The 16,579-nt window shown below is 42.7% G+C and overlaps 2 protein-coding genes across 2 annotated transcripts; one reads left to right on the plus strand and one right to left on the minus strand.

Annotated features, from left to right (window-relative positions):
• Nucleotides 1-650: 650 nt before the first annotated feature.
• Nucleotides 651-2,723, plus strand: rbp4 (retinol binding protein 4, plasma). The gene is made up of 6 exons (XM_080516738.1): nucleotides 651-682; nucleotides 823-925; nucleotides 1,038-1,174; nucleotides 1,264-1,370; nucleotides 1,795-2,007; nucleotides 2,170-2,723. The coding sequence occupies exons 2-6, from the start codon at nucleotides 824-826 to the stop codon at nucleotides 2,214-2,216; spliced, it is 606 nt and encodes a 201-aa protein (XP_080372864.1). The 5' UTR covers nucleotides 651-682; nucleotide 823; the 3' UTR covers nucleotides 2,217-2,723.
• Nucleotides 2,724-3,558: 835 nt separating this feature from the next.
• On the minus strand, nucleotides 3,559-13,130 carry cep55l (centrosomal protein 55 like; the record flags this gene model as incomplete). Its single annotated transcript, XM_080516783.1, has 11 exons — nucleotides 3,559-5,046; nucleotides 5,222-5,347; nucleotides 5,669-5,740; nucleotides 5,890-6,013; nucleotides 7,320-7,513; nucleotides 7,696-7,832; nucleotides 8,266-8,419; nucleotides 9,113-9,154; nucleotides 11,707-11,862; nucleotides 12,738-12,845; nucleotides 12,942-13,130. The coding sequence occupies 11 exons, from the start codon at nucleotides 13,128-13,130 to the stop codon at nucleotides 4,834-4,836; spliced, it is 1,515 nt and encodes a 504-aa protein (XP_080372909.1). The 3' UTR covers nucleotides 3,559-4,833.
• Between the last annotated feature and the right edge of the window lie 3,449 nt (nucleotides 13,131-16,579).

Here is a 16,579-nt window from a genome sequence, read left to right on the forward strand (position 1 = left end):
GTCAAAAAAAAGTTGGCACATATTGATCTTTAGTGCTGTGAGTCTTGAATATATGGCACTATGTCAGTAAGGTCCATCTGCATCAGTTATCTCTGAAAAGACGTACGAGTACAAGAAAACAAGCCCCCCCCCCCCCCCCATTGCCTCCAGACCTCGTGTCACACCGATTATTTTGGAGAGTGGACTCTGCCCACTGTTTAGACAAACACAGGGCTCGGAGCTAAAGCAACAACAGCTGATGTAATGACAGCGCCGCTGGCTGGAGGCCGGCTTACCTGCTTTAACATTCCTAATGTAAATAAAGAAAAATGGGGGTCTGGAACATGCAGTTGTGCTGTTTTTTTCCACATAGGAGAAAAAAAAAAAACCTGTGCTCACAAAAACATTTCACTTAGATTTATGATGCTGGGGTGAACCCCAGTTAAAAAAAAAAAAAAAGTGAGTGAGAGCACCCTACATGGGGGTGGGGGGTGGGAAGGGGTGGGCGACCAAATCAATAGGGATGGAGCCTAAAGTTATGTAAATGTTTGTCCAATGAGAGGCAGGGAAGCTGTGGGAAGAGCAGGGGAGTTTATTATGCAATAGTCACCAGAAGTATATAAGGACAGACCCCAACTGAAAAGCTGAGGATCTCTGTGAGCTGCCCCCCCCCCCTCTCTCTCTCTCTCTCTTTGAGAACCAGGTATGCAATGACAAAAGATTTTTTTAATGAGGAATAGTGTGCAGCAGTCTCTCTTACACTCTTGAATACAAATACGCTGGTTTTCTTGCTGAAAACTGTTTTTTTTTGTTTTTTGTAATTTCTTTCTTGTTTCTTGGCAGAATGCTGCGGTACGTTGTCGCTCTCTGCCTCCTGGCTGTGTCCTGGGCACAGGACTGCCAGGTAGCCAACATCAAGGTCATGCAGAACTTTGACAAAACCAGGGTGAGTCGTCGAAAATACAATTAGTGTCTTCTGGAATATTTTACTCCAACTGTTCCGATGGCCTGAGAGTTAAATCAAATGTGTTGCGAACCGGTGGATTTCTCTCTCGCAGTACGCAGGCACGTGGTATGCTGTCGGAAAGAAGGACCCAGAGGGCTTGTTCCTCCTCGACAACGTTGTGGCCCAGCTTGTTGTCGGAGAGGACGGAAAAATGACGGCCACCGCCAGGGGCAGAGTCATTATCCTCAAGTAGGTTCTGTTTTTGGCCTGTGGAATCCAGCTTGCTTTTGTTTTTTCCTTTTCTTTTCAAACGCCAGCTTCTTCTCTTTGACGTTTAGCAATTGGGAAATGTGCGCCGACATGTTGGCCACATTCGAGGAAACAGCCGACCCCGCAAAGTTCAGGATGCAGTACTGGGGAGTCGCATCCTACCTGCAGACAGGAAGTGAGTTCAAACTATGTTTTTTACTCCCATTTTCAAGTCTGGTGAACAAAAGCCATAACATTTGAGAGGGTATTTCTATTGATGAGTTGGCCTGCAGTCCATATTTGACCCTAAGCCAGTTGTTTATCTCAATGTAATCATCAACTGCAGAGCATTTACTCTTTGACCCCGGTCCCGGAATGAATGAAAGCAGTGCTTACCTCAGAGCGGGTCAACGTGACCTTTGGAACAAATCAATCTATTGATTGCACAACGATCAATCTGAAACACTGCAGGCGCTGAAGCCTGACTGAAGCGTGGTGTTTACTTGGTTAATGGTCATCGACAGTAAAGCCGTGAGATTTCATATATGAACCGTGCTACCCTGCTTCAAAATAAGTATTTCGGCTCAGTTGAATAGGTTCATCCTCTGTTTGTCTCTCAGATGACGATCACTGGGTCATCGACACTGACTACGATAACTACGCCGTCCACTACTCCTGCCGAATCGTGGATGCCGACGGCACCTGCCTGGATGGCTACTCCTTCATATTCTCCCGTCATTCGGACGGGTTGAGGGCAGAGGACCAGCCCCTCGTCGTTCAGAAGAAGATTGACATCTGTCTGCTGGGCAAATACAGACGCGTTACGCACAACGGTGGGTTGAAGTCAACCGTCTGATCGTTTTAATGATTAACTCAGTGGTCACTGACTGGTGATTACTGGGGGAAAAAAAAAAAAAAAAAAGTTTTTTTTTTTAATTCCACACTGTGAAGCCTTATAAGGTAAATTAATTTCATCTCCGCTTTTCCACCTGCAGGTTTCTGTGAAAACAGCGAAACTATCAATCCAGAGCCCAGTTTGTAAAACACCCACCCCCTAAAGACTGTCCCAACTCTTCTCAGTCACCTCTTACGTTCCTGTATCAACACAGACGGCGATCCATCACCAGCAATTAAAGAAGGCACACTATAAACGGTCACACTGCCATGACGATACTGTAAAGGGAAGAAAACATGTTTGCTGTTGTTACAGGTCAACTGTCTCATCTCGTCATTTTGCTGTGATTTTATGTACAGAAAACTGCAGAATTGTTATAATCTAGAAACAAAACACGGGTTCCAGAGAAGAAAAAAAAAACAACATATCAGATCACTGAAAAACAGCTTCTTCTTTTTTTCAATTGTACAATATAACAACGAGTTGTGAACGTCTCTTTTAAGTGAATGTGAACATTAAAAGAAAGTTCATGAGTCCCTGGCTTTGCCTCGACACTGAAGGATGTAGCACATGTGTATTGTTTAAACATGCGATTACGATGTATGTTGTACACTTTTTAATTCAGTTTTTTTGAAATAAAACATTTACACTTTGGTCTCTATCAGTTTGGGTTTTTTTGCTAATCGGAAATTCAAACCACATGAGATAAAAGCAACGCTCTGAAACGGACTGGAAGCAGCACTGGTCTCCTATATCTCTAACAGCTGGGTTTAATTCTTGGCAGCGGGGCTTCTCGCTTGGCAAGTTGTCACAGGAACACGTTACACAAATCTGACTTTTGTTTGAAGGCTGCCAGAAAGCGAGACCCCCCGTCTTTATTTGACAAATACCGTTACCTTCTCATCCTGACAATGTTAACATTTTACATTTGGCAGCTTTCACAGTCACACTTTTACTATTTTTGAAGTGTCAAATCACTTGGCATGCCGAGTCTGTTGAGCTCCATCACTTCTCCTATAACATTTCCGGGATTTTTTTTCCCCCTTTTCTTTTATACTGACATCAGTCCGTCTCTCATCTCATCCACTCTTTTTGTCCACACTGAAACATCTCACTGACCTGGACGGACTGATGTTTTCTTTAGTGTCACCAGCAGGTTGATGCTTTTGGCTTTCAGCGCGACGCCCTGACAGCTACCAGACAGAACGCCACCAGGGTCGGAGCAGATAACCCCTCGTGCTTATTGATCGCGTCCACATTTGCGATCCTGACTTTTTATCTAGTGCCGCCGGCGCTTCCACGTTTTCACCGCGACCATGAAACCATCCACACAGCTGCAAAATTGGAAAGTTTGGTGTGCACACACACATGCAACCTCCTGTGATGTAACATAAAAGGACACTCTTGTATTTGATGGAGATATGCATGTTTATTGCACCTTTTTGTACAGTACAGAGCACGGCAAAACAACTTTTGAGCACATGATTAGAATAAAAGGGAAAAAAAGGTAAACCCAAACAATTTTCACAAATACAAAAGGTCTTACGGGGTGAGCTGTACAGCAGCGAAGTCTGTACAGCTTAAGTCTATGGAGTCACATTGCCCAGGTTGCAGGAATGAAGACACCTTAACCCCTTTCCCCCCTGCCGAGAGAACCTTTACTAATCCCTGCCTTAAATAGTCCAGTCCAGGGAATTAACTCATGCAATCTCATTCCAGCCTTACCGGGATGCATGGCTCGAAAAGTCAAGGTGGTGGACGTCGGTGAGCTTCCCCCCCCCCGAGCGGCGAAAGAATACACGGACAACCTGCTACGTGTGATCACTTAAGCTCCCCGCGGCACAGGTATGTTAAAGATCTGGTTAAGAATGGGCAAACAGAAGCATTAACGTCTCGGGTAATGATTGCAGCCTCACGGTCCAGCAGATAAAAAAAAACAATACACCTCACACATATCGGATAATACGAGACAAAAAAAAAAAGAAAAGTGGAGCGGTTGCGACTGGCTACAAAATAATTTATACCCTTCCAAGAAACACTGTTCAAATAGCAAATGACCGCTGCAGCTTCGTACAGAACAAAGCTGATTGGCTGGCCTGTATTACACAAAAGGGATGTTATAGAGGCTCGGAGTAGATAAATGGTGTGCTTACAGCAGGTTTATAGGTGAGACAGGTTTGTAAACTTTACCATGCAATAAAATAAACTATATCCCCATGGTATTTCAAAAAAGCAACCATAAATGCACATAATTTGCTGGATTATAACAAAACCTTCAAAACAAAAGAAATAGCACAGTTGAATAAAAGAAGAAATCCCCAAACCAATAAATACTTTGATCAAATACACAGTTTAAAACCAATGAGCTGCACAAACACTGCAATAATTAAGAAATTGGAAGATAAAATAACTTCTTTGGTTTGGTGACATGAATGTCTCAATACAGAAATAGAAAAAAAAAAAAATGCAATTTCACAAAAGTCCCTTTTACAGGTTCATAATTCTTAGAAAATATAAAAATGTCCAATTATGTGTACGAGTTTGTGTCAACTGATCATTCTGACAGCAGGAACACTGTTTTAAAAGTTATTTCATCGACGCACATTAGTCAACTTCTGAATATTGACGTAAAGAGTAGAAGTAGCTCACGAGTAGTAGTTCGAAAAAAAGAAAATTGTCAGAACAGTGCGTTTGTAATCTTCGTGTGAACCTGGATGCTGATACATTTCAGATCTTAACACCGATTTGCCTGAACAGCGTTTGCTCAGGCCATGCAGTAGTCGATGTGCGCCAGAAGCTCTCTGTGGCGACTGGTGGGGTAGGAGGCGTGACACTTTGGGCACTCCAAGAAACTCTCGTCCAGGAGGTTGGTGACTTTGGACGGGGACGTGGGGCCGGGCGGGGACTCAATAGTGAGACGCTCAAAATCAAGCCTATTGTACGAGCTGGGCTCTGAAAAACGGGCATTTGGTTGCTTCTGAAACACAGAAAATAACATTGCATTCATGCATTTTGTGATTAGATCATGAAATCAGCTCATCAATACAAGTCAAGGAGTCAATTGCATATGTGTATGTATATATATATATATATATATATACATAAAGTAAATGGCGAAAAAACATATGGTCGATGTGTGTGGCAACACTTACAGCCGACTCCAGCTTGGCAATCTGATCACGGGCCTTGCGAAGCTCCTTCAGCACCTTATGTAACTGGTGCTGCATGCTCTGACGATCAATTTTTTCATTCTCAAAGTCCTTGGCAGAGAGCTGGATCTTAGGAGGGAGAAGAAATATGAGTGCAGAGCACAAGTGGGAACAGCTTGGACTGCACTTACTCTTAAACAACACTCACTTCAAAACCTCTAGCACTGGCCAACGGGCCGTGCTGACAGCTTCCCCACTCATAATTGGGGGGGAAAAGAACGCTCAGACTGAGGAATTGACAATTGTTGAGTCTACTGTGTGTTTGGAGTTTTCATTTACACAATGCAAAAAAACAAAAAATGAAACTAATGTACAGTTTATCAACCTGGGTTGAAGAAAGTTGTGAAATATTAATTTTGTCTGGGACAAATTAAATTCCTGCGGTTTTACCTGTTGCTCCAGTGCTGCGATTCTTCTCTGCTCTTCATTTTGGCTGATCAGCGACTTCTGGAGCATGTTCACCTGTGAAGGCACAACCATTCTATTCATAGTGGCTCAAACACATTATTACAACCTGGCATTTAGTTGGAATGATTCATGTTTTGACATCAAAAGGACTGAAAACATTTCCCGATCAAACAAATAGTAGAGCGAGAGAGAAGAGACGACACCTGCTGCAGCAGTTCGGCTGATCGCTTCCTCTCCTCCTCCAATCTGGTGTCGACGGCCTCCAGCTCCACTCGCATTCTGCCCGCCCGCTCGGTGGAAACCTTCCTCTCCTCGCACACGGTGTGTCTGGGTGCAACGTTTACGTAATCCACATAAATATTAATCGCAGTGCAGTTTAGTGTTTAAAGTAGTCCGTTGGGGGGGGGGAGGGGGGGATTCTCCAAACCGGCATGCAACAGCCTTGAACGGCAGGCTGGTGAAAAGAGCCAAATGGAAACTGAAAATTTGACGGCTCAAGTCCTTCAACTCCACAAAACACGAGCCACTTGGAGGCAGGACTGTTGGTTTCTCATTGCACCTCGCTGGTCTTTTCTCTGAAACTTAGTTTTTTTATTTGAATTTAAACAACTTCTATATTGATTTACAGCATTTACCTTTTGCTGCTGTGTGGTACACACATTTCCAGCAAGGGACACATTTTCATAATATCAGTTTCTGAATTCATTTTAAACAATAACTGAAAATCAATTCACTCTCAGTAAAAGTTTTTCCATCGATGACGGGAAGTTTGCAGCGAGCTGTGCTCGTCGGTTGACTTTTTCCAAGCTTGTTTTTGATGCCGTAATAGTGTTTCTTTAAAATACACTTCTTAATCAGGTCCATGACCAATTAGTCAAACACAGCTGCTCAACTTCTGTTGGTCGACACAGAAGATCACCGACGCTACCACCGTCAGTTAGAATGAAAACGTTTCATGTCGTATTTGTTCGGACTGAGGCCCTATCGAGTCTGACAGTGGTCCATGATCGTCCTTCTGCCTGGACGTTGGACTTGTGATACAGTCAATCTGTCTCCACTTGGATAATGATGGTTAAAATGCTCAGGATAAATTAAAACATGATAAAGAAGAGGAGGTAAACATGGAATTTGAATGGATTGGATGTATGCACCATAATTAAATGCTCATACGATGAGGAGAAAGTGGTTTCGACTCCGTCTTTTGGTCAATATTACTTTTGCACCGGTAGAGAATGTTATTCGTTCTGAAAAACTAAATTGAATTCACTGGATACTTCTTCACCCCCTCCAAAGAGTAAGAGGCAGAATGACGGGGTCGTCTTGTTCTCCTCACAAGTCGCCAGCGCCGACACTGAGGTAAGACGCCGCCGACTCTGGATGCGACTCCACGCTGAAGCTATTATGTTAATCGTCCCGCCTCTGAAACACAACGCTGGCAAACTGTGTGAAATCACACACGATTTATGATTGATCCCGCGTCAACAACAAAGCTGATGTAGAGAAGGTCTTTGTTAGAGAATCTCGCAGTGAAAAGAGGCTGCGGTTTAAACTGCTTGATCTCGTCTGCCTCCTCGGTTTTGATGAAAAACAACAACAACAAAACAAACACAACTAAGAGGCCCACTTGTTCTACCTGTTGCTGAGCCGCTCCGCCTGCAGCTGCATCTTGGCCTCCTCCAGCGCCTTGCTCCGCTCCTCGTACTTTCCCAGGAAGGACGACAACTCGCCGCACTTCCCGTCGTACTTCCTCTGCAGCGTAAACATTTCGTCCTGAGCCCGGGTGACCTGCTCCCTCTGAGACTGCAGCGCGGCTTCAGCCCTCAGAGTCTGCGGGGCGAGGACAAACATCCATTTACGTCGCAGCAAGAATATTTGTCTGCTCAGATTTTTTTTCCCTAAAAGCGTCGTAGCGAGTGTACGTCGAGTCCGCAATAGCACACCAAATGCCGGCGAAAATCTCGCACCAAAATTTGAGCAAATAAAAGCGTGGAAGCCGGTTCAGCCTTTACCTGCTCCTTCTGCACGCCGAGCTCCTGTCGGCTTCTGGTGGCTTCCTCTTTGTGCCTCTCCAGGTCCTTCTGCATCTCCAACAGCTTTTGGCTATTCAGCTGGGACTCCTTCTCTGGGCTGATTGAGTCGGCAGCAGCTGAGATTTAAAAAAAGAAGAAAAAAAAAGAAAAGAAGTGCCGCAAATGAAGAAGCTAATCAGGCACATTAATTGTGTTCAAAGTAAAAAAGTTTGGAACTTTACATATTCTATGCATGAAATTTATGAACAGTCCGACCATTTAATTGCGGGAGTCAAACCACGCTACTGACGTTGCTCATATTTTAATCCCGCCTTTATTACCCATATAGTCTTTTTTTCCATTCAAAGCTAATGCCTTTTTTAATATTCAATGCTGTAGCTAAAAGATAATAACCGAATCAAACTGAAGACATTTGTCTAACCTCCCACTTCTCACACTTAAATGTGCCGGCTCATAAAGTGAGCTGCATTTTAATTCCTTCAGCAAGATATTTTTAATGCATCGTAGGATGTGAGGGTGTCAGCAGTCGTGTCATTCAGATCCTCCTACATGTGTCTCCCCCTGGACCGGCCTCCTTGTCGGGGTGTTGCTGCTTTGCCTGGGCCAGCTGCTGCTCCAGCTCCATCGCCCGTGTATGGACCGACTGGACGTAGGCCTCTCGCTGCTGGTCGTACATCAGCCACTGCTGGTTCTTCTCAAGAGCCTGGAGGCGAGAGGCACGGCGCTTCACAGTGATGTATGGGATAGTTCAATGATTTGAATGCACGCAGTCTGACATCTGTATGCGTGGTGAGGGTTTTGTTTTTAAACTTCGGTCAAATGACAAGGACAAGTGCTTTACTTCATTCCCCTGGTGGAGAAAATATACCAAGACTGAAAGTCTTTTGGGAATTTCACATTTAAGCACTGCCAGGCTGTTTGCCAATGAAGAGTGTGGAGTCGTCATCAGAACATCTGCTTCATCGGGGGGAAAAAAGACCAAATAAAATATTTGAGGGGGTTTGGATATCAAACAGGTTTAAATGTGTCCAGGACAGGATGTCCTAAAGAGGTTGGTTAAAAAAAGTCCAAAGGTATCTCAACCTGACAGGTTTTGCATGTCGTGTCGAGGGTCCTTAATCAAAAAGAGGAAAGGTGCTTTTCTTGACTTGCCTCACTAACGTGTAAAAGGAACTTTAATGTTTGATTTAAAGTATGATGGGAAAAAACCCCAAAACAAATCGAAACCTTTCCATTTTATAAATTAATTTTGAAAACACACCTGTATGTTCAGGTACAAAAAAGCTTGAACCTTTTTAATTCCATGCCATTTATCTCTAATGAAATGTGTTGAAAAGTCTTAAAATAACCAATTTCAAATTTCCCCCCCATTTCTTGATTATTTATTCAAACTCACGTCTTTCAGTTGATCTTGGACGAGGGCCATGTCCTGTCCATTCTGAAGAAAGAAAGAAAACACGGCGTGAACTCCAGTACATAGTATTTTGCACAAACATTTGATCCAGTTGTCAAAAACATTTTGAATTCCATCCAGGATTACACTTTAAAAATTGAAGCTTTAAGCATTTAAAATTCAATGTGTATGCACACACTGTATGTGCGTTCTATAGTATTCTGAGGCTGCCGACGTTGAACGAAGCCAAGCATCTTGTAGTCAGACAGCAAATGTCCCATCACTTGGATTGACGGCACGCGCGTGTTCGCTATTCAGAAAAAGGAACCTCAACAAACTACAGCACTGCCGAAGGCTTTAACGAAAAAGAAATCACATGAAATCTAAATTATTCATCCTCTTAAATTTTAATAACGTGCAAAAAATATAGATGGGGGGGAAAAAAAAAAGAAAGAAAGCAAAGAAAACAAGAGCAAGACGTAGATGTTTTTCCCGCAGTTTGACCCCCCGGGACTCAGTTCCTCGACATCCATCCCTCGAGGACAGTCAATCATCTCATAAACAAAAGTCTTTACGTCTGATCCCACCCGAGACCTAAGCTCCGGCTAACCCTTTACAGCTCCGCTCCACTTAGCATCCAAATGATCATCGATGAGCTCAGGCTCTGTGAGCTGCTCGACTTTCCAGACAAGCATCATGGGCTTGTCAACTTTTCAAGATGGATTTAAACACGTGTCCCCGTAAGCTAAGCCTACTAGCAGCTTTGACGGATCCAGGAAGGCGTCGGTTGGTGGGTTTCCTGGTCAGATTATTTCTAGTAATGCAAAACGAGCTCAGCGGAGTCCTTGGAAAGTCGGGAGTATTCCTGGAAAACTAAGGCCGAGGCATAAAGACAAAGGATGCCCCTCTTCAGTGGGAGGTAGGAAAAAAAAGACGACAGGTATGCAAGCCTCGAGTCGGCCGATTTGTATTCGCCGTTCACCCGCTGCACTCTTTTGTATTCAACGGGCCAAAAAGCTTGAAATAATACGAGAACTATGGAAGATGATTTACATTCATAGATGGTATTTCAAGTGTTCTGCTGACCTTTATTAGTAACAAAAGACGAGGAAGAAAAAAAAGTGTTTTGTGAAAAGAATCTGTGGATAGAAGTACTTTGCTTTCCTCAGACACTCCGATTCTTTTGGCTCCGGCCACAGCCGAAATAATACCGTGACCATAAAAGGACCAGAAAGAAGAAGAAAAAAAAGAGACGATGTGATAACACTGTTCGGTGCATCGGTGAATAACAGGCCTGGAGGTGTTCAGAAGTGACCGTGATAAGAATCGAAGGATATCTAGATAAACTACACTGCAGGGAGAATGCAGCAGGAGACTGTGTTGGCAATTTCTAAATTAACATGGTATTGCACATTTGACCATGAGCTGTACATAAATAGAAACCCTAAAAGGATCACATTCTTTTTACCATAAAGAAAAGTATGTGAGAACCGAGTGCTTCTCCTTGTGATTTTGCCCAAAAAAAAAAGCTTCTCCGGGAGCCTGGAAGAATTCTAATGAGAACTCTCCAGCAAGGGCAGAAGGACCTGCTGTACTGGGAAAAAAAAAAAAAAAAAAGTTTTATTTTGAAAGAGAACAATGTGAAAGAAGTGGCTGCAGCAGACTCACTTCTCCTCTGATGATTGATGGAAATATGAAATGTATGCAGAAAAAATACTACTTCAATTTTATAAAAACACAAAATATATTAGTAATTGCTAATTTTGACCGGTGAAATATAGAATGAGTCTTCATAACAAACCCACAAAGAAGGGACTGAAAGCAGCTGGGGGGGGGGGGGGGGGGGGGAGCAGTCAAAAGGCCACAGGCTGCCACCTAGTGGAGCAAAAAACAGCAGCATCTGCAGGCAAACGCCCCATGCAATCATTATGAGGAGAAAAAAAACCCAAACCATTTCGTACTGGATCACACGATGTGTTTCAGTGGTTAATTCAGCACTAATCCCAAAAGATGCATGCCTATTCAAAAACATGACAGTAATGATCACATGCTTATTTAAAAAGGATTCAGAATGTAATGTTAATGAAACAAGCAAAAAAGGGGATGGCGAAATTAGAGTATTATCTGTCAAAATATCAGAATGTAAGAGAACCATGTGGACAGAGCAAGCAAGAGGAAGAAAAGAAAACCCTCAAAGGACGATATTAGTTTAAGGACAAAAAGTTGTGATATAATCCAAGGCCAGGGGAAAACTCAGCTGTCAGAAGAGGGGAAATAACTACTCAACCCACTCAATATTTCCTGACTAAATGAAGCACCTTTTCCCTCTAGATGTTTAAAAAAAAAAAACCATCACAGCATTCTTGAAGTAAAATAGTCTGTAAATCCATGATTTATTCGCTTAAAAGTTGTGCGACCGAATATGATGAAACCATTAATACTTCCAATGAACTGTCAGCACAAATGGAAGAAAACTCACTATAAGAGAGCAAAACAAAAACAATACGAAAAAAACTAAAATGCCGGTATCAGGTCATCAGGGAGGAAGGACTAATTAGAACATCCAGACAAGTATTGAGGCGGTGAGGTCAGCCTACCACTGCCTGCGTTTCCAGGGATTGGCACCGGGCAGAAACGGTAGCCAGCTTGTTTTTCACATTCTCCGTCTCCTGCGACACGTTCTGGAACAGCACATCTCTCTGCTCTGCCTCCTTCCTGCGCTGCTCCAGCTGGGCCTGCAGCGACGCAACCACCTGAAACACACGAGAAATACCACCACAACTTCACCGGACTCTGCAGACACCGAGGGCAAGACGATTCCAAAAACCTCCGTTTCAGCAGAGAGTCTGCTAACAAAATCTGTTCTTATGTCGGTTTTTTTTGTTGTTTTCACTTCCCCTGAGCGAATATGTTCTTCGCGCAATCACCGTTAGGCGGCTGACACGTCTTGCCCACTTAGCAGGTCTGGTTTTAGCACTTGTGCTGCTGAAAGTCCGCGAGGAAGTGTGATTAACGTCTGGGCACAACAAGACACTGCGGCTCCAGTTACCGTCTCGAAATTTAGCCCGATGCCATTCGTTGTGGCCTAAAATCAGACCATTTCTGCAGAGATCTCACATAGATAAGCGACCACCTGCAAGAAAATAAGCCGTGGGTTTGTATGGCGGTGTTGAAAACGGTGACAACGCCGGTGCATTCATTCACACCGAATAGAGAAAGATAGTTCGTTTTTAAATGTCAAGTGAACCGCACATGTGTTAATATGCAGTTTTTGCCAGTTGTCTAAACTTCACTTTGCCAAGCTGCTGTCAACATGAAATAGAAGCAATTTTCACCCCCAACTGTTTTTTTTTTTTTTTTTTTGTGGCAGCTCATTGGAATTGCAGTGTGATCCACCCCCTCCCTCCTGCCGGTCGTATGCATATGCCACCGATTCAACGCCAAGCCTGCAACAAATCTCTACAAGTTGGGGATAATCCTGGAAACGGAGCCGTGTCCATCCCCACTCTGAGCAGAAAGGTGCCGCCTCGGGGCGTCCATACATGTACTCACACCGGGGAGCGATGGACAAATGAGAGGTGGAACATTTAATAATAGATTTCTACAGAGAAGTGACACGTGCACATACCTCTCCTCCTTTAGCGGCCAGCTGCTGTCTCACAGCTTCCAGTTCCTGCTCTTTTACCAGCAGTTGCTGATTGTTTCTCTCTCGCAGGGTCTCAAGAGAAAGAATCCTCTGAAATATGAACACACACACACACACAGAAATAGTAAAAATCGGTCGTCAAGTGAGCAGACAGGCATGCAGCATCACCGCCATCACTCCCTGCACCTCCAGCAGCTTGCTCTTGTCCGAGTCGGGTGGTTTGATGTGTCGTTTGGCCAGTTCATCCATCTTCTTCCTCAGGTGAGCGTTCTCCTTCCTGACTTTGTCCAGCTCGGCCTCGGCCTTGGAGGGGGAGCTGCTGGATTTGAAGCCCAGCCTGGAGACGATGGTCTCTTTGGCACCTTTGGATGTCATGGCTGGTGGTGCTCAACAACCTGTAATCTGTTCAAAAATAAGTAAATAAATAAATGAATAAATAAAATAAAAATCACACCACTGGCTGTGATAATGCGAATGAAAAAAATGGTTTCAAACATGATCAATATTCAAACACAAAGAACACGAGCCAATAGAATAAACACATTTTAAAGTATGGGGCACTGTTGGTGTTTAAGGCAAATCTAAACTTCAATATAAAAGTTATTTATTTATTTGTTAACACCATGGACTCAAAAATACACTTTCCTGTGGTTTGTTTGTTCAAATCAAACATTTGAACAGAGATTGAATGTCTTGAAGGTGCATTTGGAAGCGGCACAATTTGACATCTGTCACTGGGAGTCTGAACATAAGCTAAACACACTTCCGAGTACTTTCACAGCTTTCCCCGTTCTTATGTAAATCAAACGTCACGAGCAGATAGAAATACCAAATATTTGACACTTACGAACAAAGACGGGTGAAGATATCCGCTGAAAAGTGTCCAACGGTGTGCAGAATGTTTCTCTCAACGACGCTTTCGTTTCCTGAAGTTTGAATTGTAGCGCGGTGACGTCACACGCGCGTGGCGCGTACGCTTGCAGAACCAGGCGTGTGCCGGTGTGTGAGATGTTAAGCGGTGCTAGAGAAACTATCCACATTTATCACCGAGAGATACCGCAACTCAAATGGATTTTGTCAGTATTACAAACACAAGTATTAAATCAATACATTCTAGCTTCATATTTTATTCACTGGCTTGGTTTTGACCGGGTCATACATTTATTAAACCGTGCTGTTCGGTGTAATAAATCGAGTCAACAGACGGAGAGGGCGGGGTTTGCGAGTCAACCCGTTTGTCTGCAAGTCTGTGACTTTGGAGCTTTTTTAATGTAAATTTGACAGGTGGATCATATTGAAAATAAAATTAAGCCATTAAATAATCCCAGCGCAATGTATTATAATTATAATTATAATTATAATAAAATTGCAATATGCTCGCATTGAGTGTTGGTTAATCACGGCAAACGGATAAAGGAGACTCAAAGATTTGACACTGAAATGCCTTTCAACAAGGGGCCAGGTTGCACTGACAATAAATCACCACTGCAGTGGCATGTTGACACACCAGCTTTATTAGTGGAGCGTCAATAATAAATCATATGATCCCTTCATTGTGGAATAGTAGAGTTGCAGTGAAGCAATCTCTGATTACAAAGAGCAAAAAGATTGCACAGCATTTTGAATAATGTTATATATAGTGGGCAGAATGAAAGCTTAACAAACATCAAGGCAAAGAATTTCACCCCCCCGCGTTCTCAGAGAAAGTATAAGTCCTGGAGTCTCAGTTATAAGGGTGATTGTAAAAAAAATAAAATTTTTATATGGTTTGAAAAGCATGCATGACCACAGTTGGGACATTGCAACTTCATACGGTCCTTCTCGGCTTTCATTTTGAAAAAGCTTTGCCACTTTGTTGCTTTGGCCTGCTTCTGTGTGAATTAAAAAAAAAAAAAAAAAGTAGGCAAAATTGCGGGGGGCTTAGAGCTGTTTTGGGATCTGTGTATATAAGGAGCTTTTAGAATGAACTGCAATACAATCCAGCATCCAACCTCCATCAGGGAGTCAAACAGAGACACATCATCCTTTTATAAAGGCAGCCAACTAATAGTCTCCCAGTTGGACTTAGTATTGTGGCCTAAAACCATAAACTACAGCACATGACAAAGGGTTTTATGCCACAATAGTCACAAAAAAAGATGAACTGATGACCGACACAATGAAGTGAACAACACATTTGTACCACAGTGATTCACGCCACGGTAAACATCAAAGATATAGTCAACTGCACTAAGCCTCATTAAAAACACAAGCCGATGTTTAAATTTGTTTAATTTGATAATGACAATAAGACCTTTTAGAAATGTTTTGCAGTTAGTTTCACCTCTACATGTGTCCATAAGACACAAATGAGTCAAACATGATTCTATTTCACACTCTAAGTGGGGCTTAATGGCATTTTAATAGCATTTTTACATTCAAATCTACATATTATGATATCTACCCATCTGACTTGATCCCAAAAGTTGGTTTCTGGAGATTGATTCTAGTGATGAACAAAGGCAGGATGCACCTTTACAAGTCGCCAGTCCATCATGGGGAAAACACAGAGAGATGGACAATAGCGCATCCACAGGGAAATATAGAAACACCTATTAACCGCAAACACATGTGTTTGGACTGTGAGGAAACCCAGAGAAAAGGCAACAAGCAAACGTATTCTTGCTTTGAGACACGAGCGCCAACCACTACATCACAATGCATATGCAATTCTCACAAAAATCCTTTCTTCGATATCTGCTACACAATCCTGTCTTTTTCAGCAACTCTAAACCAAAGTCATACCTTGATTCAAACAGCAGTGATGCGAAAATAGCAATCAGTGTTTCAGCTCATGTCTTCATCACAGTAAACAGAAGTAATGAGTCAAAGTCAGAATGCACAAAAAAAAATAAAAATCCAACATAATCAGGCCTGCCACTCATCTTCAGCGTCTCTTCTTGCAGTCGGTTTCATAGTTCATACACATGGTTACTGATTAGAGACGACCCCAAGAAGACGTGTCCTGGAAATTTGTAGCACACTGAAGTTATTTACCTCTTTAAACCCATTGCATCAACCTAATGTGTTCATACGTATCATAATCAAAAGTCGATTTATTAATGAGAGTAAAATGAGAAAGTCATCCCAAATTAGGTTTCTTTTCAGAAGCAGCGGTCTCACATCGCTGCACCCCGTTTGGGAATTTACTTTGAGCTTGGGAAAATGTGTGTTTCTGTTCCAGAAAATGTTTCACAACGGAGGAGTTGGATTTATCCGTAAGTGCACTTTCTGTTCTGGGATCTAAATTTTTACTTGTCGTCTTGTTTATTTTGCCCCCCCCTTACATACACCATTACACTACATCCAGCCACAGGGGCATTTAAGTATATGAATAACCCCTCTGGTGGCACAAGAAATGTATTTCCAGCCAGTCCTGAATACAGTTCCTCTGTTCTTTAATGCTGGAAACGTTACTTCCCTGGGCTGTTATGGACTGTGGCGAATCTTTGCAAATATGATAAATCTACAAAGCCCTTCATGGTTCTGTATTGCAAAAAGACTGCTAGTATGAAAATCAAAAAGGAAGAATATGGTCTTTTTTCCCCCATCAGAGGGCAAACTATAACAAATTTCAATAATATGGACGTGATTTGATCTGACTAAGGTGAAAACCTTAAGTAGATACAGAAGAATGAGTTTTTTGGTTTTTTTTTTTGCCTTACTAACCAGCGGCAGTAGACAATCTAGACCCCCGTCAGGTTTTTTTTTTTTTATTGTAAGAATATTCACTTCATTGTACCAAGGCAACTCCACACTGCAAGCATGTTTAAGGTCTTCTGACC

This window comes from Blennius ocellaris, assembly GCF_963422515.1.
Source record: "Blennius ocellaris genome assembly, chromosome: 21".
In the NCBI taxonomy this organism is placed as follows: domain Eukaryota; kingdom Metazoa; phylum Chordata; class Actinopteri; order Blenniiformes; family Blenniidae; genus Blennius; species Blennius ocellaris.

Coding starts and splice junctions, on each gene's coding strand:
- rbp4 (XM_080516738.1), top strand. CDS start 824: ATGCTGCGGTACGTTGTCGCTCTCTGCCTCCTGGCTGTGTCCTGGGCA. Junction 926..1,037: donor AGAACTTTGACAAAACCAGG/GTGAGTCGTCGA, acceptor TCTCTCTCGCAG/TACGCAGGCACGTGGTATGC. Junction 1,371..1,794: donor ATCCTACCTGCAGACAGGAA/GTGAGTTCAAAC, acceptor TTTGTCTCTCAG/ATGACGATCACTGGGTCATC.